The sequence below is a fragment of the Chiloscyllium plagiosum genome, chromosome 24, assembly GCF_004010195.1.
Source record: "Chiloscyllium plagiosum isolate BGI_BamShark_2017 chromosome 24, ASM401019v2, whole genome shotgun sequence".
Taxonomy (NCBI): domain Eukaryota; kingdom Metazoa; phylum Chordata; class Chondrichthyes; order Orectolobiformes; family Hemiscylliidae; genus Chiloscyllium; species Chiloscyllium plagiosum.
In genome coordinates, this window is record NC_057733.1 from 43,041,446 (window position 1) to 43,062,602 (window position 21,157).

The 21,157-nt window shown below is 41.3% G+C and overlaps 1 protein-coding gene across 1 annotated transcript in view; it reads left to right on the forward strand.

Moving 5' to 3' along the window:
• Positions 1-21,157, forward strand: part of LOC122562216 (dynein axonemal heavy chain 17-like) — a 464,703-nt gene that overhangs the window by 207,353 nt on the left and 236,193 nt on the right. Inside the window, exon 36 of the mRNA XM_043714924.1 lies at positions 15,964-16,120. Coding sequence (XP_043570859.1) covers positions 15,964-16,120 — 157 coding nt within the window. The remainder of the gene's footprint in view (positions 1-15,963; positions 16,121-21,157) is intronic.

Consider the following 21,157-nt stretch of genomic DNA (forward strand, 5'->3'; position numbering starts at 1 on the left):
TATAGGAGAAAGTGAGGTCTGCAGATGCTGGAGATCAGAGCTTAAAATGTGTTGCTGGAACAGCGCAGCAGGTCAGACAGCATCCAGGGGATCCTTAATCCTACCTGCCAAAGATTTCTCATGTCCTCTCCTGGCTCTTTTAGCTCTTTCTTTAGGTCCATCCTGGCCAAGTTGTAACCAAGTGTTGGTCATGTATGCATGGGAGAGAACATTCCAGTTGGATCACCATTTGGTGCCAGATTTGCTGGATCTTGCAAAGACTCTACTGGTGACACATCTCCAGAGATTTAAGGTGCTGTTTCAGACTTTCAAATCTCTGAAGCATATAGGGGCATGGGGATAAATTGTGCTGATAAACCTTGACCTTAATTTAAAATCACTTGCAGAAGGTTGAGTTGAAATATTGGAGGTAATGATATATTTCCCCATTCATGTCGACCTACATCAGATGGAGGCTCTAAGCTATAGAAAGTGGTCAACGTCTTTCAGGATCTACATTGTTACGCTGAAATTACCTACTGGTTCTTTAAAGTCTGTTCAAAAGGAGTAAAAGAGGATAGTGTGCTTCAATACATAGGAAATTTATTCACGTAATCAACTTCATATGCATACTGATGAGACTTTATACAGATGAGTCTCAGTGCCTTCCAGCTCTTCAGGAACTGGCGATGGTGGCATTTGAAGCTCTACCTTAGATTCCATGGCACTTCTCTCATGAACCCCAATCCGATGGTGAAGGTCCATGGTCACATTCTTGCAAACCCCTGCCCCATGATGAAAGTCCCATGAGCTGGAAGAAGTCTCCAATGTTAGTACGATTTTGAACCTGCTACTCGGTGTCATCTCTGAGTTCCCAAACATTCCTTTGTGCAAAGATGTGCAGGTCAGGTGAATTGGCCATGGTAAATTCCCCATAATGTTGGGTGTGTTGGTCGGAGGGAAATGGGTCTGGGTGGGTTGCTGTTCAGAGGGTCGGTGTGGACTTTTTGGGTCGAAAGGCCTGTTTTCCCACTGTAGGGAATCTAATCTACTCTAATCTTCAAAAATAAGTCTGTATCTCTGTGTCTTTGCACAATAATCTGCTCCCAAGTCCAGCCAAGGACATTGCAGTTACCTTCCAGCCAAAACAAGCTGCTTTTAAACTAAGCCTGTTTTTCACATATTTTCCTTCAATTGCTTATTGCCATGTCAAGAATGTGGTGCTGGAAAAGCACAAGCAGGTCAGGCAGCATTCGAAGAGCAGGAAAATCGACATTTTCGGCAAAAGCATTTCGTCAGGAATTCACAGTCTCACCTCTAATCTCCAGCATCTGCAGTCCTCATTTTTGCCTATTGTCATTGTCAAATTAATCCTTAACAATTAACCCTTAATAATCTAGTTTGGTGATATCACTTTTAACCCTAACACTACAGGATCTCATAGAAACATAGAAAAAAGTGCAGCAGTTATGCCATTTGACCCTTCCAGCCTGCATTACCATTAAATATGATCATGGTTGATCATGCAATCTCGGTATCCCATTCCCACCCTCTCCCCATACCCTTTGAACCCTTTGGCCACAAAAGCCATGTCTAGCTCTCTCTTGAATACATCTAATGAACAGGCCCCCAACAACCTCCTATGGTAGAGAATTCCACAGGTTCACAACTCTCTGAGTGAAGACATTTTTCCTCATCTGAGTCTTTAATGGCTTACCCTTTATTCTTAGACTGTAAGATCTTGTTCTGGACTTCCCAACATTGGAAACATTTTTCCCTCATCTAGCCTGTCCAATCCCAAAAGGATTTTATATGTTTCTATATGATCCCCTCATTCTTCTAAATTCCAGCAAATACAAGCCCAGTGGACCCAGCCTTTCCTCATATGTCTATCCTGCCATCCCGGTATCAATCTGGTGAACCTTTGCTGGACTGCCTGAATGCGAAGAATGTCCTTCCTCCCATGAGGAGACTAAAACAGCACACAATATCAAAGTGTGGCCTCACCAAGACCCTGTCGAACTGCAGCAAGACATCCTTACTCCGATACTTAAATCCTCTTGCTATGAATGAGAGCATGCCATTAACTTTCCTCACTGCCTGCTGCACCTGCATGCCAACCTTCAGAAACTGTTCCACTGTGACACCCAGGTCTCATTGTACCTCACCTTCTCCTAAACTGCCACCATTCAGATAATAATCTGCCTTCCTGTTTTTGTGACCAAAATGGATAACTTCACATTTATCCCCATTATATTGCATTTGCCCACTCAGCCAATCTGTCCAAGTCACCTTGCAGCCTCTTAGTTCTCACTGCACACATTGCCACCCAGCTTAGTATCATCTGCAAATATTTGGAGATATGGCCTTCAATTCCATTGTCCAAATCATTTATGTATATTGTGAATAGCTGAGGTCCCAGCACTGAACCCTATGGCACTCCATTCATATCTGCCTACCACTCTGAAAAGGACCTATTTATTCAAACTTGCTGCTTCCTGTCTGCCAACTAGTTCTCTGTCCATGTCAATACATTACCCCTTTTATCATGAGCTTTAATTTTGCTTAGTAATCTCATGTATGGAGCCTTGTCAAAAGCATTTTTAAAGTCCAGATACACAACATCTACTGATTCACAGTTGTCTACTATACTGGTCACATCCTCAAAACATTCCAGAAGATTTGTCAAGTAAGATTTCCCTTAATGATCGACTCCAGCATTTTCAACATTACTGATGTCAAGCTAACCAGCCTATAAGTCCCTCCTTTTTTAAAGAGTGGAGTTACATTAGTTACTCTCCAGTCCATTAGAACTCTTCCAGAGTCTACAGAATGCTGGAAAATCATTACCAATGCATCAGCTATTTCTAGGGCCACTTCCTTAAGTACCCTAGGATGCAGAGCATCAGGCCCTGGCAACTTATTGAGCTTTAATCCCATCCACTTCTCCAATACCATTTCCTGACTAATGAGCATTTCCTTCAGTTCCTCCTTCAAGTTTGACCCTCTGTCCTCTAGCATTTCCTGAAAATTATTTGTGTCCTCCTTACTGCAGCCAGATCCAAAGTATTTGTACAACTGCTCTGCCATCTCTTCATTGTCCATTATGAATTCACCTGATTCTAATTGCAATGGACCTATATTTGTCTTTACCGGTCTTTTTCACTTTACATACCTACAGAAGCTTTTGCAGTCAGGTCTTATGTTTTCCACAAGCTTACTTTTTTCCCTTTCTGAATTAAAATTTTTGTCCATCTCTGCTAAATTTTAAATTTCTCCCAGTCCTTGGGTTTGCTGCTTTTTGTGGCCAATTTATATGCCTCCTCTTGGGTTTTACACTGTTTCTGATTTCCCTTGTTAGCCATGATTTTGCCACCTTCCCTGTTTATTCTTTTGCCAGACAGGGATGTACAATTGTTGAAGTTCATTCATGTATTCTTTAAATGTCTGCCATTGCCTATCCACTGTCAATCCTTTACGTATCCTTGGCCAGTTTATCGTAGCCAATGCATGCCACATACCATCAAAGTTAGTATTCTCCTTGTCAAATAATACTCTATCATTCCACCAACACTTTTTTCACCTTCCTTGCTGCAATACTGTACTTTACCTTGAATAAACCACCATCAGTAATGGAGATAATTTACAGAATGAACAGAAACCTATTCAACATTCACCACCTTCAGTGATTCAGCTCCAGTATGCAAATGACACTGATGTGTACACTCACTCACAAACTGAAATTCAGATCATGGTTGAGTCTTTCTGTGAGGCATACAAGAAAATTGTCATTTCACCAAATGCTTAGAAAACTAAGGTTGGCTTTGCATCAGCAGACCATCATTGCACTAAAAATATTATACTATTGAGTATTAGATTGACAACAATTTTTTGTGGGAATGTATATGCTTGACAAAAATGGGATTGTAAAAACATTACAAATTGATCTTGCTGGCTAGAAACAAATGCTGGCAGGAAAAGACACCTGGAAAATGAAATAGGTGGATGTATGTCATCGATGCGGTCTCCTCTACATTAGGGAGACTGGACACCTTCTCGCAGAGCGTTTTAGGGAACATCTCCAGGACATCCGCACCAATAAATCCCACCGACCCGTGGCCCAACATTTCAATTCCCCCTCCCACCCAGCCAAGGACATGCAGGTTCTGGGCCTCCTCTACCGCCACTCCCTCACCATCCGACGCGTGGAGGAAGAATGCCTCATCTTTTGCCTTGGAACACTTCAACCCCAGGGCATCAATGTGGACTTCACCAGTTAACTTATTTCCCCTCCCTCCACCTTACCCCAGTTCCAACCTTCCAGTTCAGCACCATCCTCATGACCTGTCCTATCTGCCAATCTTCCTTCCCACCTATCCATTCCACCCTCCTCTTTGACCTATCACCTTCATACCCACCCCCATCCATCTATTGTATGCATTGCTACCTTCATCCTAGCCCACCCTCCTCCCATTTATCTCTCTACCCTGGAGGATCCCTGCATTCATTCCTGATGAAGGGCTTTTGCCCGAAATGTCGATTTTCCTGCTCCTCGGATGCTGCCTGACCGGCTGTGCATTTTCGCACTCTAATCTAGACCAGTGTGTCATCAACTATCAGGGGCTGTTTTAAAAGCAAACACATTGAGAAGAAAGGACTTAAAGGAACAATGTCTCATAATGTGATGGCTTGTACAGAATATAGAAGTTTATTATTTAACAAATTTTGGAATATTGTTTCTACATATTAATACTAATGCATACAAAAGGGAAGGGAAGAGAATATTTGTATATTACTTGTGTTTAATTCTTTGCAAGTGATGGGTATTAGCTCAGGATTCATTTGATCCCTCTATGCAGATGCAGACTACACCTTTTACTGTGAAATTCAGAGGTGCATTAGAATTCTATCACTCAAATATGGGTTGCCAACAAACATTTGAATTGTGTCATATTGCACCTGTTGGCTGCATAGTAATCTAATAATAAATGCGGATATGGAAAATCTGAAACAAACACAGAATACTGGAGAAACTCAATGGGTCAGGCAACAACTGTGGAGAGAGAACCAAAGTTGCAGATAGTGAGGAAGGTTATCAATAGATTCAGCAGGACATAGACCTAGAACATAGAACAGTACAACACAGTAGAGGCCCTTTGGCTCTCGATGACCTGTTGTAAAATTGGACGGAAAAATGGCAGATTGAGTTTAGTACAGATGAGTGTGAGGTAATGCATCTTGGGCGATCAAATGTAAGAAGAAGTATGTAGTAATTGGCAGAATCCTTAGTAGCTTTGATATTTAGTGGGAATGTGGGGCATAACTTCAAAGCTCCTTGAAAGTGAATAAGGTGGTAGAGAAGGTGTATGTTGAGTTGGTGAATTGCATGCCTGAATTGATCAGGGCATTGAGTATATAAGGTGACAAGTTATGTTGTAGATGTGCAAAATTTTATTTGGCGTGCATAGAACATAGAACATTACAGCACTGTACAGGTCCTTCAGCCCACGATGTTGTGCCGAGCATTTATTTTAATCTAAGATCAACTTAACCTAATATCCCTCAATTAAATGCCATCCATGTGCTTGTTCAGCAGTCGTTCAAATGTCCCTAATGTCTCTGACTCTACTACCACCGCTGGCAATGCATTTCACGCACCCACCACCCTCTGCATAAAGAACCTATCTCTGACATCTCCCCCATACCTTCCTCCAATCACCTCTTGTGACAGCCATTTCTGCTCTGGAGAAATGTCTCTGGCTATCTCCTCTATCTATGCCTCTCATTACCATCTACATCTGTATCAAGTCATCTCTCTTCCTTCTTCTCTCCAGTGTGAATTCCCGAGCTCAATCAACCTATCTTCATAAGACAAGCCTTCCAATCCAAACAGCATCCTAGTAAATCTCCTCTGCACCCTCTCCAAAGCATCTACGTCCTTCCTAATAAAGAGGCGTCCAGAACTGGACACAATTTTCCAAGTGTGGTCTAACCAGGGTTTTATAGAGCTGCAGCAAAACCTTGCGGCTCTTAAACTCAATCCCCTTGGTAATGAAATCCAAAACACCATAAGCCTTCTTAACAACCCTATCGACTTGTGTGGCAATTTTGAGGGATCTATGTACATGGACCCCAAGATCCCACTGTTCTTCCACACTGACAAGAATCCTGTCTTTAACCCTGTATACAGCATTCAAATTCGATCTTCCAAATTGAATCACTTTGCATTTATCCAGGTCAAACTCCATCAGCCACTTCTCAGCCCAGCCCTGCATCCTGTCAATGTCATGTTGTAGCCTGCAACAGCCACCTTAGTGTCATCGGCGAACTTACTATACCACCCTTCCACTTCATCCAAGTCATTTATAAAAACTACAAAGAGCAGAGGCCCAAAAACAAATCTCTGTGGATATCACAGGCCACTGACCTCAGAATACTTTCCATCTACTACCTTTCGCTGTCTTCTTTTAGCCAGCTAATTCTGTATCCAGACAGCCAAATTTCACTGCATCCCATAACTCCTAACTTTCTGAATGAGCCTACTGTGGGGAACGTTATCAAATGCCTTACTGAAATCTACACACATCACATCCACTACTCGACCATCATCAACTTCTCTCATCACATCCTCAAAGAACTCAATAAGGCTTTATGAGGCACAATCTGTCCCTCACAACGCAATGCTGACTATCTTTAATCAAATTATGTTTTTCCAAATAGTCATAAATCCTATCTCTCTGAATCCTTTGCAGTATCTTGCTTACCACAGACATAAGACTGCCTGGTCTGTAATTCCCATGGATTTCCCTATTCCCTTTCTTGAACAGAGGAACAACATTTGCCTCCCTCCAATCAGCCAGTACTACTCCCATGGAGAGTGAGGATGCAAAGATCATCACCAGAAGCGCAGCAATCTCATTCATTGCTTCCCGTAGTAACCTTGGATATAACTGGTCCGGCCCTGGAGACTTACCTATTTTGATGTTTCTCAGGATTTCCAGCACATACATTTACAATATCAAACTGTTCAAGCCAATTAATCTGGTCCACGGTGTTCTCATTATCAACAAGGTCCCTCTCTCTACTGAATATTGAAGCAAAAAGCTAAATCAGGGACTTCCCTACCTCTTCAGACTCCAGGCACAAATTCCCTCCACTGTCCCGCTATTTCTCCACACTGCCAAAACTCCTGTCCTTAACCCTGTATTCAGCATTCAAATTTGATCTTCCAAATTGATTCACTTTACATTTATCCAGGTTGAACTCCATTTGCCACTTCTTAGCCTAGCCCTGCATCCTGTCAATGTCATGTTGTAGCCTGCAACAGCCATTGACACCACTGATCTTTGTGTCATCGGCAAACTTACTATATCACCCTTCCACTTCTTCATCCAAGTCATTTATAAAAACTACAAAGAGCAGAGACCCAAGAACAAATCCCTGTGGGACACCACTGGTCACTGAATTTGGAATACTTTCCATCTACTACCTCTCGCTGTCTTCTTTTAGCCAGCCAATTCTGTATCCAGACAGCCAACTCTCCCTGTATTCCGTACCTCCTAATTTTCTGAATGAGCCTACCGTGGGGAACGTTATAAAATGTTGATCAGCCCTACCCTCTCTCTGATCATTCTTTTATTCCTCATATGTGTGTAGGACACCTTTGGGTTTCTCTAATCCTTCCCGCCAAGGCTTTTTCTCGTCCCCTCCGAGGTCTCCTCAGCCCATTTTTGAGATCTTGCCTAGCTACCCTGTAATCCTCTAAAGCTGTGCCAGATCCTTGCTTCCACAACCTTAAGTAAGCTTCCTTCTTCCATTTGATGAGAAGCTCCTCTGCCCTTGTCATCCAAGGCTCCTTCACCTTACCATTCCTTGCCTGTCTTAGTGGGACAAAGTTATCTAACACTCACAACAAGTGCTCCTTGTACAGCCTCCAGATTTCTGTTGTGCCTTTCCCGTAGAACAATTGTTCCCAATTTGCACTCCACAGCTCCTATCTAATAGCAGTATAATTTCCCCTCTCCCAATTAAATACCTTCCCATACTGTCTGCTTCTATCCCTCTCTATGACTATGGTAAAGGTGAAGCAGTTGTGGCCACTGTCACTGAAATGCTCTCTCACTGAGAGATCTGAAACCTGGCCTGGCTCATTGCTTCGCACCAAATCCAATATGGTCTCCCCCTTAGTCAGCCAATCTACACTTTGAGTCAGGAATCCCTCCTGGATACACCTGACAAAATTGGTTCCAACTAGACCATCTGCACTAAGGTTTCAATCAATATTGGAGAAGTTGGCAGCACCCATAACAACTTTTTACATCTGCACCTTTCCAAGATCTGCTGTCCAATTTGTTCTTCCATATCTCTGCTGCTACTATAGAAAACACCCAAGAAATTGACTGCCCCTTTCCTGTTACTGACTTCCGCCCATACTGACACAGTAGACAAATCCTCTTCAACAACCTTCTTTTCTGCAGCTGTGATGCCATCTCTAATTAACAATGCTACTCCCCCTCATCTTTTACCCCTCTCCCTGTTCTTTTTAAAAGATCTAAACCCTGGAACATCCAGCAACCATTCCTGCCCCTGTGAAATACATGTCTCTGTTATGGCCACAATATCGTAGTTCCAAGCACTGATCCATGCTCTAAGTTCATTACTCTTATTCCTGTCACTCCTTGCAATGAAACAGGCACATTTTAACCCATCTCTTTGCCCTAACACTGTGTATTCTTCCTGACAGACTCTGTGCATTCTATTTCTGCCCATTCAACAACTACCCTCTCCTCTGATCTGTAGCTTTGGTTCCCATCTCCCTGTCAAACTTGTTTAAGCTCTCCCAAAGTACTCTAGCAAATCTCCCGCCCAGGACATTGGTGCCCCTCCAGTTTAAGTGCAACCTGTCCTTCATGTACAGGTCCCAGCTGACCAGAAGGTACCCCAATGAACTACATATCTGAAGCCCTCTCTCCTGCACCAGCCCGGCAGCCCCATGATTAGCAGCACACGCTCCTTGTTCCTCACCTTGCTAGCAAGGCTCTGGTAGTAATCCTGTGATTAACACTCTGCTCGTCTTGCTTTTTAGTTTCCAACCTAACTCGATGAAATCACTTTTCAGATCCTCATCCCTTTTCCTAGCTATGTAATTGGTGCCAATGTGCACCACAACTTCTGGCTGCTCACCCTTCCCCTTCAGAATCGTGTATACTCGATCAGAGACATTCCAGACCCTGGCACCTGGAAGGCAACATAACTTCCAGGAGTCCCGTTTGTGACCACAGAATCTCTTGCCCGTTCTTCTCCCTATTGAGCCTCCTGCCACTTGCACTTTTCTATTCTCCCTTCTTCCTTCTAAGCCACAGAGTCAGGCTCAGTGCCAGAGACCTGGCCACTATGACTTTTCCCTGTTAGGTACCCTCCACAACAGTATCCAAAATGTTATACATATTATTGAGGGGAACAGCCACAGGGGATCCCTGCACTCTCTGCCTGTTCCCTTTCCATCCCCTGACTATAACCCATCTGTCTTTTTCCTGTACCTGAGGTGAGACATCCTCCCTGTAACTCCTCTCAATTACGTCCTAAGCCTCTTGAATGATCCAAAGTTCATCCAGCTCCAGCTCCAGTTCCTTAATGCTGTTTCTGAGGAGCTGGAGTTGGGTGCACTTCCCACAGATGAAGTCAGTGGGGACACTAGTGGTGCCCCTTACCTCCCACGTTCTGCAGGAGGATCATGCAACTGTCCTGATATCCATTCCTACTGTTCTGAATTCCCAAATGGACTATTGAAAAAAAATCTAGTAAACTTACTGAATTGGCAACCAGAACTTTTTTTTGGTTCGAGGAGGAGGATGGTTGGGAGACACTACCTAAAGCAACCACCCATATATATTACCTCACTTACTCAGCAGTCCTGTGTCTGCTCCTGCTTAGCATGCACTCCATCTATTCACCACACTACAGGGAGGATGTGAAGGCTTTGGATGGGGTGCAAAAGAGGTTTACCAGGATGTTGACTGTATTAGAGTCTATTAGCAAGAAAGGAGCGATTGGACAAATGTGGATTGTTTTCGTCAAATCATTGGAGACTGAGGGTCGATATGAAAGAAGTATGCAAAGTTTTCAGAGGCATGGATAGGATGGAGGTTGAAACTTTATTGCTGGAACAGCACAGCAGGTCAGGCAGCATCCAGGGAACAGGAGATTCGACGTTTCGGGCACAGGCCCTCTCCAGCATCTGCAGACCTCACTTTCTCCTGGATAGGATGGACAATCAGTCTTTCTCCCAGGGCAGAAATGTTAAATACTTGGGGCAGAGGTTTGAGTTTAGAGGGGAAAAATTTGAAGGAGATGTGTAAGGAAAGATTTTTAAACAGAGAGTGGTAGGTTCCTGGAACGCGCTACCAGGGGCAGTGGTAGAAGCAGATACGATAGCAATGTTTAAGAAGCAATTAGACAAACACAAGAGCAGGTAAGGAATAGAGGGTTACAAGTCATATGCAGGCAGATGGGATTAGTTTAGAATGGCATCCTGGTTGGCACAGACACTGTAAGCAGAAGGGCCTGTTCCTGTGCTGTACTATTCTATGTTCTATGATAGTGCTTCACAGCACAATATAGGATATTCTCGATTTCAAGATTATGTGACAGTTGCTCTTGTTGATACTGTCACGGATTGAAATCTGGGATGATATTTGAGATGTACTTATATAAGCACTTGAAATCTCAACATTTCAGACTATGGAAACGCTGAAAAGTGGGACTAATGTACATTTAGAGATGTTATTTTTATCAGTGCAGACTTAATGGACTGAACAGCCTGTACTATATGATGCTATGGTGATTTTATGATTATTGGGTAGACTGAACCGTCATACATATAATCAAACACCTTGGCTAGGGGAGCAATATGTTCTGGAGCCATCTCTTTAGTACAATTGCCGGAAAGTGTCAGGACCCACAGCTTTTGCAGTATCCAGTGCCTCCAACTATTCCTTGATGTCATGTGGAGTGAACTGAATTGGCTGAAGACTGGTATCTCTGATGCTGGGAACCTCTGGAGAAGTTCAAAATGGATCATCCACTCAACCTTCATGGCTGAAAATTGTTGCAAATGCTCCAGGATTATCTTTTGTACTGATATGCTGGGCTTTCCCATCATTGAAGGTGGGCATATTTGTGGGGCCTTCTCCTCTAGTGTGCTATCTTAATTGTGCACACCATTAATGGCTTGATGTGACAGAACTGTAGAGTTTAGATCTGATCCATTTGTTCTGGATTTGCTTAGCTCTGTCTATTACTTCTTACTTATGCTGTTTGGCATGGAATCTGTACTGTTTTGCAGCTTTACCAGGGTGACACCTCTAACAACACTGAAGTGTTATGAAGCATAAGTTGACCCCTCTCTGATAACTAAAACTGCAACACCCAGAGAGGCTCGACTCACCTCATAATCTGTTAAAAGAAGTGATAAGGGGATAACCTACCTCTCACATCCCAATTTGTTATTAAGGAGTGGTTAGATGAAAGGAATGCCTGATACTCACCTTATAAGTAACAAGTAATGATTTAATTATTTAACCCTAACAGTGAACAAATTAACAGAATTACTAACAAAATGAACAATTTCTCCCTAAATAATAACTATTCCCTAACTGATCTAAATTCTACTGGTATACTGTTCCAATAAGCTCAAGTAATAAGAAAACTAAATTAAAACTTAAGACTATAAAAGTACACACAGCATGTGCCTTCTGTCTCTCCAGTCATAGACTCCGTTCTTCCACTGATCCTTTTATCAGGGATGTTTTCTCTGGGAATTTTCTATTCTGAACACTTCTGTCTGTCAAATTCTGGTGTCAGGAATATTACCAAAGAATGTCATGTACCTTTATGAATAGATGGTGCTTTTTTAGAGTGATAAAATTTCTGTGAGAGCGACATGTTTTCTCAAATGGCAGTTTGCTGTCTCTTCAGATGACAGTTGGCTCTCATCCCAATTGTCCAAATGCCCTTTTTTTTTTACCTTTGATGATCTATTAATTTATTTATAATCCAATTGGTTCTGAATTGTCAAAACCACCAAATTTAAATTTAATAGGTTTGTGGTTGCTAAGTGCCCGGTTCAAATTTAAAACTTGTTGCCTTGGTAAAAATGGTGCTTCTACTGCGAATCATACAGCTTTTGTTACAAATGTTTCACTTCAAGTGTTCTGTGCACCTGCAAATGCACAGACGTCCTTTTTGAATCTCTAAGCAAAGAAAAGCACATCATTTTTTAAAGAGTCTATGCATTCCTTCCTCCAATCATTTGTACAAAAAAATTCAGCTTCCTGCCTTCCACTTCAGGAGTACTCTACACAATTTCATAACATCCTGTTTTGCAGCTTTATCAGGCTGACACCTCTAACAATACCCAAGAAACTTGGCACCATCAGAGATGTAGATTACTTGATTGGCACTAGGGCTTTTGCCCAAAATGTCCATTTTCTTGCTCCTCGGATGCTGCCTGACCTGCTGTGGTTTTCCAGAACTACACTCTCAATCATGTCCAAAACTATTCACTCCAATAGGGAGTGACCCACAGTAGCAACATTGCATATCATCCACAAGATGCACTGAAGAATTTCACCAAGAATCCTCAGAAGGTAGCTGATCATTAACACTTCGACCTAGAATGACAAGGATAGCCATACATAGGAACACAACTGCTTCTAAGTTCACTTCAAAACCACTTACCACCCTGGCTTCGAAATATATTGCTATATCTTCCATAGCATCCTAGAATTAAAATTTAGAAGTTAGGTTTAGAGGAAGACCAATGTTGACAGTATTAGGCAAGAACTTTCAAAACTTAAAAATGTGTGGCTGGAAAAGCGCATCAAAGGAACATGCTGCCTGACCTGCTGTGCTTTTCCAGCCACACATTTTTAAGCCCTGATCTCCAACATTTGCAGTCCTCACTTTCTCCTCAGAACTTTCAAAACTTGATTGGGGATGGATGTTTGCAGGTGAAGAAATGGCTGGAAAATGGAAAGCCTTCAAAAATGAAATAACAAGAGACCAGAGACAGTATGTTCCTGTGAGGGTGAAGGGCCAGGCTGATAGATGGAGGGAATGTTGGATGACTAGAGAAATTGAGGTCTTGGTCAAGAAATAGAAAGAAGCAAATGTCAGGTACAGACAGCTGCGATCGAGTGAAACCCTCAAAGAATATAAAGGCATAGGAGTATACTTAAGGGAAATCAGGAGGGCAAAAATGGAACATGAGATAGCTTTGGCAAATAAGGTTAAGGAGGATCCAAAAAGGTTCTGCAAATACATCTAGGACAAAAGGGTAACTAGGCAGAGAATAGGACCTCTTAAAGATCAGCAAGTCTGCCTATGTGTGGAAGCATTGGAGGCGTGAAAGATACTAAATTAGTATTTTGCATCAGCATTTACTGTGGAGAAGGATAAAAAAGATAGAGAATGTGGGGAAATAAATAGCGACATCTTGAAAAACATCCATATTACAGAGGAGGAGGTGCTGGATGTCTTAAAACCTATAAGGGTGGATAACTTTCCAGGACATGATCATTTGGGAAGCTAGGGAAGTGATTGCTGGGTCCCTTGTGGAGATGTTTTTGTCATCGATAGCCATAAGTGAAGTGCTGTAAGACTGGAGATTGTCTAACGTGGTGCCACTACTTAAGAAAGGTGAAAAGGAAAAGCCAGGGAAATATAGACCAGTGAAGCCAACATCGGTGGTGGGCAAGTTGTTGGAGGAAATCCCTAAAGACAGGATGTTCATGTATTTGAAAAGGCAAGGACTAATTAGGGACAGTCAACGTAGCTTTGTGCATAGGAAATCATGTCTCACCACCTTGATTAAGTTTTTTTGAAGACGTAACAAAGAACACTGATGAGGTCAGAGTAACGGACATGATCTATATGGAATTTAGTAAAGCATTCAACAAGGTTTCTCATGGTTGACTGGTTGACTGGTTGACAAGGTTAGATCACATGGAATACAGGGAGAACTAATCATTTGGATATAGAACTGGCCCGAAGGTAGAACTTAGAAGGTGGTGGAGGGTTGCTTTTCAGACTGGAGGCCTGTGACCAGTAGTGTGCCACAAGGACCGTTGCTTGGTCCACTGCTTTTTGTCATTTATATAAATGATTTGAATATGAACATCGGAGGTATAGTTAGTAAGCTGCAGATGGCACCAAATTTGGAGGTGTAGTTGACAGCAAAGAAGGTTACCTCAGAAACAACAGGATTTTCATCAGATGGGCCAATGGGCTAAGGAGTGGCAGGTAAAGTATAATTTAGATAAGTGTGAGATGCTGCATTTTGGAAAGGCAAAGCAAAGCAGGACTTATTTACTTAATGGTAATGTCCTGCTGAACAAAGAGACCTTGGAGTGCAGGTTCATAGTTCCTTTAAAGTTGAGTCCCAGGCAGGCAGGATGGTGAGGAAGGCATTTGGTATGCTTTCCTTTATTGGTCAGAGTATTGAGTACAGGAGTTGGGAGATCATGTTGGGGCTATACAGGACATTGATTAGGTCACTTTTGGAGTGCTGTGTGCAGTTCTGGTCTCCCTGCTGTAGAAAGGATGTTGTGAAACTTGAAAAGGTTCAGGAAAGATTTACAAAGATTTTGCCAGGGTTGAAGGGTTTGAACTATAGAGAGAGGCTGAATAGGCTGGGGCTGTTTTCCCTCGAGCATCAGAGGCTGAGAGGTAATCTTATAGAGCTTTATAAAATCATGAGGAGCATGAATAGGGTTAGTAGACAAGATATTTCTGTGAGGTGTGGGAGTCCAAAACTAGAAGACACAGATTTAAGGTGAGAGGGGATTGATTTCAAAGGGACCTAAGGGCAACTTTTTCATACAGATGGTGGTACATTTATGGAACAAACTGCCAGAGGAAGTAGTGGAGGCTAGTACAATTACAGCATTTAAAAGGCATCTGGATGAGTATATGAATAGGAAGGGTTTAGAGGGGTATGGGACTAATGCTGGCAAGTGGGACTAGATCTATTTTGGATATCTGGTTCGCATGGATGAGTTGGACTGAAATGTCTGTTTCCGTGCCTTACATTTCTATGACTCTGTAACTCTATGGTAACAGCATTATGAGCCAAACTACACTAAATAGACTGCCGAAGTTGAAAAAGGCAGCTCACCATCACCTTTTTCCAAGGCAACTAAGATGATCAACAAGTGCTAGCCCAGCCAGCAATATCCATATGCCACAAATTATCTTTTTTTAAATCAGAAATTAAGATCTTCTGTGGCATTCTCTGAAAGATGAACATTTACCTGAACCAACCTAATAGCATTTATCCGAACAACTTAATTTTTATAGTATAGAAACAATTTTCTCATTACATTGCAATTTTAAAAAATTCATTCAATGCATGTGGGTATTGCTGACAAGACCAACATTTATTTCTCATCCCTAATTGCCCAGAAAGCAATTAAGGCTCAACCCCATTGGAGTCACGTGTAGTCCAGAGCATATAAGGATGGCAAATTTCCTTCCTTAAAAAGACTTCAATAAACAGATGTTTAGTAAACAGACAATTGCTGTGTCGATGCCATTTGGCCAGGCTTTTATTTTCATTTTTTAAAAAGAAAAATTGAATTCACTTTTCACAATCTGCCAAAGTGGGATTTAAACACATGCCCCAATTGCAATTGCTTGAGATGCTGGAATATTATTCCAGGGATATAACATCTACACTATAACTATCCCTGAACTATTCCCACAGAGAAAAGAAGACTCTGCAAGACATCTTAGTGATGGAACAAATTCAATACCACTGGGTGATTTGTCATTGAATATCTTCTATTCAATAAAACTGTATCAGCTTTACCTGTATTAGTGAGATTGATTCAGTTTACTTGTATCAATCTCACAACATAATTATAGATAAGTAGTCATTTTATTGGTTGAAAATCAGAAGTTCATCTTACTTTTTGTTTTGAGCAGGTGCTATATTACATTAACACAATCACTGCATCTAATTATGGGTGGTGCACCAGCAGGACCTGCAGGAACAGGAAAAACAGAGACAACCAAAGATTTAGGGAGAGCTTTAGGCATAATGGTGTATGTTTTCAACTGCTCAGAACAAATGGACTACAAAGTAAGAAAAATACTGATTTGCTTGCAACTTTAAGGATGTGTGCCTATTTTCTCTGCGTGAAAATTTAGTCTAATCACATTTTCCTGCTTGATCTTAGTACACTTTATTTTTCCACAGACTTGTGTAACCACAGAATCTCACAAAACTAACGTCAAGATTCTGCTTCAAAAACAAAGATTTCTACATTTAATTGCTGTATATATACATATTCAAAATTTAAATCTTCTTGTTATTTTATTTCTGAACAGTGGAAACAATGTGTCATATAATTTATTAACCAGGAAATCACTAGTAAAAAGAAAATAACTTCTCAAGTCTCTCAGTAACCGCACATATTCAAATAACATCCTAGAAAATCTATCTTTCATCATTTCAATTGCTTTTATGTCCTTTCTATCAAAACATATCAAATTCTACATGTTCAGATACAAAACCAAGGAACCCATTTGCCATTTTATTCACATAGCATACCAAGATGCTGCTCCTCTTGTATTTTATGTAAAATCCTCCATTTTATGTTCTTTTCTTTGACTATTCTTATTTTTATTTCACATCTCGTTGTTATTTAAACATCAACCAGCACTGCAAATTTTAAGTTAGTTATAGGCTGAAGACTTTTTCACAGTTGTTGTTCGTGGTTTTGTATTCATGTTACAAAACAAAATGGAAACTGCTCCTCAGTTTCTAAGTTCAGATCATTTATATGTATCCCCAGTTACAGTGGACACCAATTACTCCAAGTTATCTTTCATCTTTATTTTATGCATTCAAAACTCCAAATATCTACATACTTCTGGATAACTCTTCCTTAATTCCATTAATTTTATCTTTGCTATAAGCCTATTAATACCTTTGAAAATCTCTATAAATCTTATCAAATACATTTCACTACCTGTTTAATTTGTTTAGAGTTCCATAAGATTTATGAAACATGACCTGCAGTTTAAAAACCTCAGCTAAGCAATCCAGAATAATTCCTTTTTGTTCTAGTACAGTGCTTCACAAATTTTTTCTTATTGAGACTCCATTTTGATGCTCGAATGTTGCTGAGACTCCAGACCTGGAAGGTTGGTAAGGGAGAGAAAAGCTGTTTTATCCACAGTTTTTTTAAGCCAAAAACATTGACTTTCCTAATACCATTTTAGGTAGGATTCATGCCTACAATATTCTGCAGTTACATTTAACTTGTATTAAAAAAAAAGACTGCAAGATTTTAAGAGTCCCTGCACCTTTTTCTCAATTTATGGAATGTGATATTTGCTGACTGAGTGAGCATTTGTTTCTCGAGGGCAACCCTGGTGAGCATGAAACTTGCCAGATTAAATACTATGTGGAAATAATGCACCTTAACAAGAAGAGTGGAGGACCTGAATATTATTTATGTGGAGGACGTCTGCAGAAAGCGACATCACAGATGCATTGGCAATCCTTGTGCATAAATCACAAAAGATTGATATGCAAGTTCAGCAGGTCATACGAAGGCAAATAGAATTTTGGCCTTTATTTCAAAGGAATGAAGAATAAAAATAGGGAAGACTTTATAAAATTTTCTGAAGTGCAAGGCACTAGTCAGACCATAGCTGGAACACTGTGGATAGTTTTGGGCCCTTTATCTAAGAAAAGATATAATGGCATTGGAGGCAGTTCAAAGCAGGTTCACTCAGATGATGTGGGTCTGTCATATAAGGAAATTTGTGTCGGTTGAGTCTGTATGCATTGGAGTTTAGAAGAGTGAGAAGCAACCTTTTTAAAACATCAAGGATTCTAAAGGAACTTGACAAGATGAAGGTGAATAGGTTGTATCCCCTTTTTTACATTACATTACTTACAGTGTGGAAACAGACCCTTCGGCCCAACAAGTCCACACCGACCCGCAACCCACCCATTCCCCTACATTTACCCCTTTACCTAACACTACGGGAAATTTAGCATGGCCAATTCACCTGACCTGCACATCTTTGGACTGTGGGAGGAAACCGGAGCACCCGGAGGAAACCCAAGCAGACACGGGGAGAACGTGCAAACTCCACACAGTCGGGAATTGAACCTGGGTATCTGGCGCTGTGAGGCAGCAGTGCTAACCACTGTGCCACCGTGCCCTTGTAGTTGAGTCTATGGCCAGAGGGCATACTCTTGGAATAATGTTTACAATAAAAATGAGGAGAAATTTCTTCACTTGGAGGGTAGTGAATTTATGGATTTTATTAACCGCAGAGAGCTGTAGAGGTTGGGTTAAGTATATTCAGGACTGAGATAGACAGGCTTTGAAGCAGTAAATAAATCAAGGGTTATGGGGGAAAGGGAGGAAAATGGACTTTACGATTACCAGATCAGGTATGATCTCATTAAATGGAAGAACAGACTTGATGGGCTTAAAGGCTGCTTTTTCTCCCATATGTTATGTTCCAGGTAACCTCAGTATTCCGTTAGGGAGAGACTTTTTGGAGATTGACCCAGGGACACTGAAGGAACAGTGATTTACATCCAAGTCAGAATTGTGAGTGGTAGTTTTCCAATGAATCTGCTGCCCTTGTCCTTCTAGATTTAATAGTTCATGGGTTTGGAAGGTGCTGTCTATGGAGCCTTGGTGAATTTCTCCAGTGCATCTTGTAGATGATACACCCTATGAGTGTTGGTGGAGTAACCTGAATGTTGTTGGAGCTCCACTTTCGAGACAATTGGGGAGTATTCCATTACAATTTTGATTTGTACTTTTTATTATGGACAGACTGTAGGAAATCAACAGGTGAGTTATTTGTTGCGGAATTCCTAGCCTCTGACCTGTTCTTATAGCCACATTATTTATATGATTAGTCCATTTCAGCTTCTCATCCATAGTGATTTCCAGTGATGTGAAATTCTGGAATGGGCAAAACATGCTTACCTAGCCAGTTCACCCCATAAATGAACTTTAAAAATACAGGAAGGCCCTTAGTGTTTGGTTGGAGTTGCATGTCAGATATTGCTGCATAGGAGCCCACTGTAGTGATTGTAATGAAGTCAGCCAGGTGGACCTCATAGAACTTGAACTCCCTGGTTGGGCCTGTTAATCTGGTCCGATCAGTAGCCCTCAAAGACAGACATAAACAGGAGTTTCACTCTGAATGCTGGCTCTGAGGGAGCTGGATCAGTGTCAAAGACTCTCATAAAGGGTAAATAAAGGGTGACTTGTGACAGGATTCCAATTTCTGTGGAGTTGTTTCAAAGGCAGTGAGAGAAAAGCACAGTCCTGAAGAAATTTGCTCGCAGAATCATCTTTGAGTTGAGGTAAACATTTCTGGCATCATGCCATTATTTGGGAAGCTTGACTCATTTGATCCTGCCATAGAAGACAGGGCCCAGTATGTGGAAACAATGTGTTATTTTTTCCAGGCAAATTACATTGGGGCAGATGAAAAGCAATGAGTAACTCTCCTGACAGCTTGTGGACTTGCAGATTATTAAGAGCCTAACTTCCCCTGAGGCACTAGATACTAAAAACTTTTAAACATTGACAGATTTACTTAATGAATATTATGAACTGCAAACCTTCCCTAATACTGAGATGTTATTGATTTTATTTAGCAACTCAAGAACTGGGGAAACAATATTGGGATTTTTGACTAGGTTAAGAAGACTTTTGGATATAGGTTTGCTCGCTGAGCTGAAAGGTTCATTTCCAGACGTTTCATTACCCTACTAGGTAACATCTTCAGTGGGCCTCAGGCGAAGCAATGCTGAAAAGTTAAGAAGACTGTCAGAGGCATATGAGTTGCAGGATATTCTGATGAGAGTGGACACCCTCACCGGTCTGACTGGGGAATGCCACTCGGGTGAAGGCTATTGCGTAGCCTCATTCAGGACATATCCTGGACAGAAGGACCTTAGGTCAGTCCACAGCAAAATCTGAAAACAAAACCAAGCCTTGGCTAAGCAGTTAAAATTTTCTTCAGCATCCTGCTGGAAAGCTGTTGTAGGTGTGGACTTGAGACAGCAAAAGAGTCCCACCGGACCTGAATGTAGTAAAAGTTACAGTCCAGCATCCAGGACAAAGCACACCTTGGAAGTCCATTCACATGTGGTGTGGAACATCCTAATCTGAACCAATCAAAATAAAAGTCTGCTTAAATGGTCACTCGATCCTAATGGAGATTGATACTGGCACAGCCATCTCAGTGATCACAGAACCAGTCTTTAACATGTTCTGCTCTAGACCCCAACCCTTAAGTTTGTGTAAGACCTTGACAGACTGATAACCTATACCGGGGAACATTTACAGATTAAGGATACAACTTTGGTTCTGGTCTCTTATGGTCCAGTTACGATTGATTGTATTAAAAGGCTTTAGCCCAAGCCTGAAGGGGCAAAATTGGTTGAGAAGGATTCACCTTGATTGACTCAACATTTTTTGATTAGAAAATGGTTGCCTGAGGGAAGTCCTTATTAAATACCTGGAGGATTTTCAGGAAGGTCTAGGAGCTATCAAAGGAGCCAAGACCACCTTGCTTATTGACCAGGAAGCAAATCTATGAGTCTTCATGGCCTGCCCTGTCCCATTATGGGCAAAAGTCGAGGCAGAAATCAAATGGCTGGAAAGTAAAGGAATCATCAACCCAATCCAGTTTGTAGAATGGGCAGCACTGGTCATACTGATTTTGATGCCCTACCTGTCAGTTTGCCTTTATGAGGATTTTAAACAAATGGTAAACTGCTTTTCACAACTGGATAAATACCCAATCTCTCACATAGAGGATTTATATGCAAAACTGGCAGGGTGGCTATCATTCAGGAAGCTGGACATGAGTCGTGTGTACTTGCAATTATGGTTAGACAAGGGTTCCCAGAAGTAATACTACAGAAGTTAATACCTATAAAGGTTTGTACCAATACAGGAGACTGCCATTTGGGATATTGTCAGCCTGTGCAATTTTTCAGCAGATGATAGAAAGCATTTTATAAGTTCTACCTCAGGTTCACCATTTACCTAGATGATGTGCTAATAACAAGGAAGACCATAAGGAGCACTTAAAGAAATTGGATATAGTCCTTAAATGTTTC